Below are 8964 nucleotides of genomic sequence, written 5' to 3'. Positions count from 1 at the left end.
CTTCATCTTTCTTATTTCTTGATTTATCCATCATAATTGTGAAGATCTTTGATAAGTCAAACGAGAATGATTTCCATTCATTCAATTTTCTTTCTCTTTCCTCCATTTTTAATAATCTCTTTAAATTCAATGCTCGATCTGTTTTATTTTTGATTAATTAGCATAATCGTTTTTGTAATATGTTAACGTATTGATAGTCAGTATGGCTGATAATCGCAACACGTTTCATTTGTTTTGTACTCATTCATATATATATATATATATACATATATACATTTATTATATATATATATACACACACACACATATAGATATTGATCGAAGAGAAATACGAAAATCGTTTGCGAATGATTATGTTTGACAAATTTTTATTTATTACATCGAGGTGGTATGCATACATAACAGGGACTACAGGGAGGTTTCGATGGTTTGAAGCATGGCGGGATTGGACTACATATTGGTGTAGGACAACAATTTGTAGGAAAACATGCTATGGGTCCGCATGGAATCGTACAATCTCTTAAACAAGGCCTGAAACAATTACATTTTTTCATTTATATTTTGCTTTCGTAATATATTTATAAATAAATAAATCACTGACTGGCACATAGGTGGGCATGGTGAACTAGGACAACAGAATGAGATACATGGTGAGCTTGTACAAAGTGGAGGTGGACCGCATGGTGATGGACAAAATGGAATCGACGAGATCGGTGGGCAATCGGGGTTCGGTGGGAAACAACAAATTTTTCTTGGATCTGGTTTAAGCTTGATCTCAGCACGAGGAGGTTCTGTGTAACATATAGGTACGCAACATGGTAAGCATGGACTAGGTGCACAACATGGCATCTGTGACATGCAACAGGGATCGCAGGTTATTCCATTGCAACAGATTCCTGGACATGGACCTCTTGGACAGCCTAATGGTGGACAGGAGACATTGCATATTTCTGGTTCAGGCTTTCTATTAAATGAATTTCATTTGAAACGATTTGACTGATGATCTTGAGTTATTCTCAGATAGACATTGTATTACTCACAGACATTCGATTTCTTTTATGATACATAACATTTCGTCCATGTAATTACGAGTGTTTCCACAAGTGCCCATTTTGAGATAAATCGATGACGTATCATTTACACGGAAATTTAGATTAAAGATCGAACGGTGTATATTTATTTATTTAAATTTAGTTATCTGTCCATTTGGATTTGATGCATTTTCTAATCGAATTGCGTTAGTTTTTTTTTTTTTGAAGCGATTTTGTTGTTTTTACAAGGTGTCATACAAATTCTTCATAACCATAAGTCTAATTATGCGTTGATATAACGATAACTTTTTTTTTTATCCATTTCTTTTGTATTTTATATTTTTCTTTTATATCGACAATGAAACATGTTATGAAATGAAAAATTGTATGAAATGTATGCAAAGTGTATATTTAATTTTGTTAAAATTAAGATCAATTGTTATTTGCGATATATAATTTAATCATCAGAAAGAGTTTCCTTTGGTATATCAAATGTATTTAAATATAAATATTCTGTTTGATTATATCGATTTTATACATGTAATTATAACAAATTATATATTATATAATTAAACCTATAAAATTGTAGAATGCTTTAAAAGGGCTTTATTAAATTTCGAAATAAACAATTAAAGCGTTATAAATCATTTCGAAAACCGATCCGACTCGAATGGAAATAATTAACTACTAATAATATCATCATGTAATAATAATAATAATTTGTTGAATGAGTATATTTATAATCAACGAATCAAATTGATTTATGATACCGGTGTGTAATGACGTCTAAACGCGTAAATAACATATATACATAATTATTATATAATTATGTCTTACGTATAATTATTATCTAATTACATAATATTATATGTGTATGTGTATAATTATTATAATAATTTTATTATATAATCTTCAGAATAATGAAAGGGATAACAAGCAAGTTAAGATTATTCACACACGGGGATTACAGGGTAAACATACAGGCCAAGGTGCTTTTCTTGGAGGACAGGGTGGTGGACAGGGTGGTAAAGGTGGATGACCGAACTCAAGGTATCTCGGTGGACACGGAGGTGGGCAAGGTAATCGAGGTTTACGGATGGCTTGTTCGTAGATACCACAAATTGGTGGGAGAGGTGTGCAAGGTGGTGGACAAGGAAGTGGATGTGGAACACAATATATACTTGGTGGAGGTGGACAAGGTTTTGGTTTACTTATACAAATTTTAGTAATGAATTTACTTCCATCACAAGGACCCCATGGGCCACAAGGTATAGATGAACATGGTGGACTTATGAAAAAAAAAAATTAGATATAATAAAATGTCATTAAAATTATTCCTTATCTTAGATATGATACTTACTTGATATTACACATGTTGATTTTGATAAATTTTTTTTTTATGTTTTATATTTTATGAATTAATATTTCGTTATTGATGTATATAATTTCATAATGATTTCGTCTTTAGGAATGAATATTGTAGTGGTTTTTTATCGAGCTATCGAGAAAATATTATTTCTTTTTTTTTTCTTTCTTTCGTTCTTTTTTTTTTCATTCGATTGTAAACACGAATCGCGATGATATTTGCAAATGATCTATACATAAAACCTCTTACTTGTTTTAAGAGTTATATATATTAACGATATTATTTAAAAAGTATAAGGTAAATAGACAAAAATATATTTTATACGTGTGTATATATATATATATAAATAAATATAGATCTCACAAATAAAAAATAAAACAAATAATAATCTTTTCATTTAGTGGTACATCACGGCTGGTTTTATATATTTATTAGCAGTTAAAGTGTTTTCAGGTATCATTGGTTGGTTTGGTATATAGTCTGGTTTCCTGGCAAGGTACGTGACACCCCCAATAGTTTTGGCTTCTCGAATATCTGGCGAATTGTAGGTTCCATTCAATCTTTGGGATGGGCAAAATGCTGCCATCTTATTCTGTATCTGTCCGTTCTCTCTGGAATACGATAAATCTGCTGTGTCGCCTCCAGGAGAATCGAGATATGCGATATTGGTTGTATTTGGTTTATGTAACGTAGGTACATCGCCCTGTCCGTTGTTACTAATCATATTTTGTTTATTCTGATAGAGATGTTGCATTTGCTGATGATATCCTGGATTATCGGTATCATCGAACTTGTAAGATATTTGTTTGTTCAATGCCGATAATGGATTTTTCTCATTGTAAGGAATTATTTTCTGATAATTTTGTTGTTGCTGGCGATTTAATTGTTGACTTGGATTATGAGGCAGCTGATATTGTATGTTTGGAGCCACCGTCCCATCTTCTCTTTCAGCCATCAAACTGTAACGATTTCGTGGATTGTACTGTTTCTGTTTTGGATATTCATTCACAGCCGTTCCAGTTTCAGATCGTTTTAAATATGTTAACGGTTGGGGAAGCGGATTATTAGGGTTTCTTTTATTTTCTAGACCGTTTGCCGAGACAGCTTTTTGCGGCATCAAATTATTATTATTATCAAAAGGTGGTTTTGATATTAGATTTGGTGTCTCTTCGTTCGGATCTTGCATACCGTTCAGTTTAGTTTGTAGATTCTTTCTGTTAAGATTTGCGAGATACTCAAGACCCTTCTGACTTTCTGGATTATTTAATATCTCAAAAGCTTTCTGGATCGTATCTGGATTTTGCAAGCCGTTATTACGTTTCTGAGGACGGATCACTTCTTTGTATAATCTTAGTTTTAATAAACTCGATGGTTCGGTATTTTTCATATTTAAATCGTTCAGGCTAATAGCTTTCTTGAAAAGATGGGACTCCTCTTCGTTTCGTGATTGATTATGTTGCCACGAAGCTTGTTCTGGTGTTTGATAATATTGTTGTTGATATGGTTGCTGAATTTGTTGTGATTGTTGCCAATGAGTAGGATATTGCGATAGCATCGGATTATTGACATGTTGTTGATATTGTTGCTGCTGTTGATATTGTTGCTGTTGTTGCTGCTGTTGATATTGTTGCTGTTGTTGCTGCTGTTGCTGTTGTTGTTGTTGATATTGTTGCTGTTGTTGATATTGTTGATGTTTTTGCTGTTGTTGATATTGAGGTGAAGCTGATATTGGTTTTACGTGATGGTAAGGCTCCGATGATCCGTATGTGTATTGTGGTATTGCCGTTCCCGTTGGAACTCCCATTTGTTGTTTCCAATTAAAATTTGGCTGTTGCCAGAGTTGATACGCATTTTGTTGAGACTGATTATGACCTTGTGGTAACGATGGCACCATTTCTTGTTTATTCCCATTTTGTTGGAGTTTATTGAAATCCATTGGCTGATTTTCGTTAAATTGCTGTTGTGATGAAATTAAGTTTTCTTCTCGAATTTTGGCGTTTAATTTTTCTAAATCACTGTAAGGAATATGTGGTGGAGTTATATGAGCCATCCATTCAGGTTTCTCATCCATTTGTATCTTCTTACGTATCTCTTGCTTCTTTTTATCAGGAAAATCATCCTCTTGTTGAAATTGTTGAAGATATTCGAGTTGTCTTCGTTGTTCCTTTAATAAATTATGAAACTGTCTTCGCATTAATTCTTCGGATATACCTTGTTGTTTCATAGTCGCTACCAAGAGCTCCTGATCCCGAATCATTTTCGGTGTAAATTTCAAATTCTTTTTTCCAGGATTTGTAGGTTTTTCAGTTGTGACTACTTGCTGAGGGATTTGATTTGGAGGCATTGTATTCTGTTGGAAATGATTTGAAAATTGTTGCCCTGAAATCGTCGGTCGATACATTTGAGATACTTGACCAAGATTTTGATTATAATGATGACCGTGCATAACGTTTTGCGAATTGGTATTGTCAACTAGATTGATGGTGTATGGCCTGATTTGAGATTTTATATTTGGATTATCGACTGACGCTTTATTATTCGGTACTACTTCAGTTTGCTGATTACTTAATTGTTGTCCTTGTTGCATCGATACCATATTGTTTACAGCATTTTTCGTTTGATTTACGCTTGCATCTTGAGGCGAAGTCATCCCATAAGGAAACGACGTTCTTTCCGACAACTGTTGAGGAAGATAATTGTAATAACCTTGATTAGTATGTGTTAGATGTTGGGCTTGCTGTCCTAACATCATTTGAAATTGCTGATTACACGCTCGTTGCTGCATTTGTTGTTGATGAGTTATATTGTTTTGAAGCTGTTGATAAACTTGCTGAGGATGTTCATGCGTTAAGACAGGCGCGGAATTTGCTTGAAAGGATTGGAAATTGTAAAAAGGTGGTACCGACATAGGACGATCGATCTGTTGATTCGTCACGTTAGAATACATTGTTGGATGGGATTGCGTTTGCATCTGTTGTTGTTGCTGTTGTTGCTGTTGTCTCTCTTGCATCACTGCTCGTCTATGTAACATCAAATTTCGCCCACCAACAGGTTGTTTCTCTAGATCAACAACTTGAGGAAGTTCATCGGTTACCCAATTGTTTTCTTTCTGTATGTTCGTAATTTCGCTGGAATTTTTTTGCGACTGTTGATGTTGTAATTGTGTCGCTGGTGTAGACGATCGAGCTACAGGTGTTTGATTATTGCGAACATAAGCTAACGAGGTAGGTGCAGCCACGGTGGTTACGTGCGATTGATTTCCATGCGGTACGTTTGGCCGATGTTTATCTGGATCATGTACCCGATAAGTTGAAGCACCGTTTGATTGTGGAATTGGTTGATGCATCGAATAGTTCGTAGAGATTTGTTGTTGGTACGTATTTTCCGACGCCTATAAAAATAAATCGAAAGAGTCACCTGTTTAGTATCCTATTAATTTTATTACTTAAAAAATATCTTCTCTGTGAGTGATTATTACTATTTACTTGTAACTGATGTTGATGTCCACTATGCATCCCATTAACGTGATCACCGTACTCGTAATTATGACCCGAAGAATCTGGTACGTATGATACGGCCGAACGTTCAGAATTTTGTTGATTGACCATATCCTTTATTGATTTATCATTATACAACGCTGTATTGTTGAACTTGCGAATTTTTTCAGCTGGGAAACTTTTCAATCGTGGCGACGAATTTGAATGTAATTCTTTGGATTTATTCTGAGAATTAAATATTGTTTTCGTAGGAGCAATCCCGTTGTCTCCAGTTGCAAGCATCGTTTTTGATAATTTTGCCTGTAATGGAAGAAAGAGAAAGAGAGAAGGAGAGAAGGAGAAAACGAATAGATCTATGCAATTGATACGTTTCTTCCTAAGTTACATATATGTAATATGTATTTACCATTGTGCGTCGAATTGAATTTGCCTCCGGCGAAGGTGATTTTCCTGATCGAGAACGTTTCATGTGTGGAATCGTTGTGACTCGTGTCTGAATACTAGATATGCTAGGTCGTCGAGTAGCTTCTTTGGCAGCACTATTTCTCTCCACAGAAACTTTCCTATAGGTTCATAATAAAATAGAAGGTTATGTAAAGACGTTTATATAATCCTTAAAAAAAAAGAAAAATAAATTGAAGAAACTAAAAATTATTCCAAAGATATTTTACCTTTTGTTCATGATAGAAAGATTCTTTGGTACCTTGTCAATTTGGTATAAAAATTATTCTTATAAAATCATATTATAAAATAGAAAAAAGAGATTAAGTCGCAGAACAGATTTAGTATTTCTGCCGGGTACGGCATTGGAACAAATGAAGACAATTTATAAGACGACAGAATGGGGTTGTCATGGGCACTTGTAATAAAGCTTCCTTCATTATCTCGAATCCCATTTGTTACAGAAATTATGTGATAGTTTATAAATATAAATGACGGCACGTTTACCTTAATATAATTTTCTTTATACTTCTTATAATTCATAATTACAAATAAGAAATATGAAGGAACGTACATTATATAATACTTTTATTTGCGATTATTTTTCAGTATAAGAAAGATTTCGTAAAAGAATTTTTTTTTTATCCTAATATTACAATAATTTAATAATAACGTTTTATATATCGGATAGAAATACATTTTATTTATTTTATCTACACATCCTATACACTTCTCGTTTTATTTCAATATTATTAAATATTCTTAGGGGGTTAAAGAATATGTTTAGTATTAGATGAATCCGAGAAGAGCTGATACATTTACTCAATACTCTTGAAAATTTTACTAAATAAAGACACATTATAAGTTTTAATCAATTAACTTAAAAATAATTTAGTATTAACTTAATAATAATGCCAAAATTCTTTCTCTAGAGATTCAGTATTGCTTCGACGTAATTTTTTAGTTGGGAGTTGCGTCCTCAATTCATTTGTCGCAAGTTGATTTAATAAAGTCATCTTCGAGACGTCTAATTGGGAAATTGATTAAAATATCTAATCGAGATTATCATTTCATTATTGTCAATGGTCATTTCATTAATTCATGGTTATTGTTCTGTGTGAACATGATTGAATCATCGTTCTATTATCGTGATCGACAAATATTTAGGATTGTAAAACTTTGGTGAGTTTTTCTGTCATATATAAAAAATTAAAATGATCATGATCAATCTGTTGATATGACTCATAAGATTAAAGTATGTTTGGTCTAAAAATCGGTTGAATTCTCAGCAAGGTGGACAAGTCACTGAAAGAGAAAGAATCACAATGAGTAATATTTCATAGCACTTGTTTGTAACATTCAAACATAAGACACGATACTAACGACAAAGTGGTCTGCAAGGTGAGCAAACTGGGGGTGTAGGAGGTGGACACGGCATACAAGGTATGCATTTGGGAGTACAAACGTAAACGCAAGTTGGAGGAGGCGGTGGACAAGGTGAGCAGGGAGGAGGACATGTCACCACCACTTTTGGAGGACAAGGCATAGGACAGCAAGGTGGACAGGGTGGACAAGGTCGTAAGTACACCTGTTAATTAATGATCCATCTGATTATTTCATTGTCTAATTGCTACACAACTAAATTATGATTTAACTTGACAATATCACTTGTAATATAAATTTTGTTTGAAAAAACAAGATATTTTACTATCGAATTTACTCAATGAAATCGCAGTTATGTACACAAAATAGTCATTTTCTATTGTTTATGATAAATGATCTTTGTCATAAATCTTGAAAATAATGAAATTTTATTCCCTTATCTAGTCTAGATCAGTTAGATTTTAATTAACAGCATCGTGCTACAAACCACTGTCTTCGATGGTCTTGCTGGGCAACGAGGCGGACATGGTGGCCTACATTGTATAAGAGGCGCACAAGGTACGCAAGGTAGGCAAGGATAACAAGCTGGTGGACAAGGTGGTATGCAAGAAGGTATTGGACAAGGTGTTGGGCAGCACATAGGTGGACTGCAAATTGCAGAGCAAGATGGACTGGGAGAACACATATTTATAAATATTTTCCATTTCTATCGTATCCTATTACTCCATTAGTAATCTCAATCGAGATATCTTCTTGCGCTATCATGATAAAATAAAATTAAATATAAATAAATTGTTTTTCCAAAGATAGACATTTTATCTGGCATAATATCCAAATTGATAAGAACGTTATCTTATCGATTAAACTATTACGTTCTATCGATCGTACTCTTTATGAAAATGTGATTTCCAGATACAGAAAATATGTATGTATGTACATTTAAAATGACCGAAATTTGAAATATATATATCTATATATATTACGTTATTCCTTACCTTATATACTATTAATTTTGTTTAGTAGGAATTATGGTTAAATCATCGATATCGCAGGTCCATCGATCTTATTTAGATGACGGTACCCGCCCTTCGAAAATATCGGAAGTTATTTAAAATTTTGTTATCGTTGAATAGGAAAATAGAATGATTTTGCGACGAATGTTTATTTTTATATTGCCATGACTACAGCGTGAGTCAGTTGTCATCCTCTTAGAACAGTGATTGTACCTATCTAAAAAATGTTGCAC

The 8964-nt window shown here is 33.4% G+C and overlaps 4 protein-coding genes across 4 annotated transcripts; all 4 read right to left on the bottom strand.

The window, feature by feature from the left end:
- Nucleotides 1-351: 351 nt before the first annotated feature.
- LOC127064900 (keratin-associated protein 10-5-like) lies at nt 352-1211 on the bottom strand. The gene is made up of 3 exons (XM_050996552.1): nt 1041-1211; nt 602-964; nt 352-531 (listed from the first exon to the last, which is right to left on the bottom strand). The coding sequence occupies exons 1-3, from the start codon at nt 1109-1111 to the stop codon at nt 369-371; spliced, it is 597 nt and encodes a 198-aa protein (XP_050852509.1). The 5' UTR covers nt 1112-1211; the 3' UTR covers nt 352-368.
- A 700-nt stretch (nt 1212-1911) lies between these two features.
- LOC127064434 (small proline-rich protein 2E-like) lies at nt 1912-2531 on the bottom strand. The gene is made up of 2 exons (XM_050995462.1): nt 2392-2531; nt 1912-2319 (listed from the first exon to the last, which is right to left on the bottom strand). The coding sequence occupies exons 1-2, from the start codon at nt 2403-2405 to the stop codon at nt 1983-1985; spliced, it is 351 nt and encodes a 116-aa protein (XP_050851419.1). The 5' UTR covers nt 2406-2531; the 3' UTR covers nt 1912-1982.
- A 232-nt stretch (nt 2532-2763) lies between these two features.
- On the bottom strand, nt 2764-6798 carry LOC127064433 (putative uncharacterized protein DDB_G0271606). Its single transcript, XM_050995461.1, has 4 exons — nt 6566-6798; nt 6301-6457; nt 5883-6194; nt 2764-5788 (listed from the first exon to the last, which is right to left on the bottom strand). The coding sequence occupies exons 1-4, from the start codon at nt 6574-6576 to the stop codon at nt 2795-2797; spliced, it is 3474 nt and encodes a 1157-aa protein (XP_050851418.1). The 5' UTR covers nt 6577-6798; the 3' UTR covers nt 2764-2794.
- Nucleotides 6799-7018: 220 nt separating this feature from the next.
- On the bottom strand, nt 7019-8861 carry LOC127064757 (late cornified envelope-like proline-rich protein 1). The gene is made up of 4 exons (XM_050996280.1): nt 8714-8861; nt 8206-8476; nt 7719-7923; nt 7019-7640 (listed from the first exon to the last, which is right to left on the bottom strand). The coding sequence occupies exons 2-4, from the start codon at nt 8401-8403 to the stop codon at nt 7621-7623; spliced, it is 423 nt and encodes a 140-aa protein (XP_050852237.1). The 5' UTR covers nt 8404-8476; nt 8714-8861; the 3' UTR covers nt 7019-7620.
- Nucleotides 8862-8964: the final 103 nt, after the last annotated feature.

This window comes from Vespula vulgaris, chromosome 6 (assembly GCF_905475345.1).
Source record: "Vespula vulgaris chromosome 6, iyVesVulg1.1, whole genome shotgun sequence".
NCBI lineage: Eukaryota > Metazoa > Arthropoda > Insecta > Hymenoptera > Vespidae > Vespula > Vespula vulgaris.
Note: the sequence above shows the minus strand (reverse complement) of the source record. Positions and strands in the feature narration are given on the sequence as shown.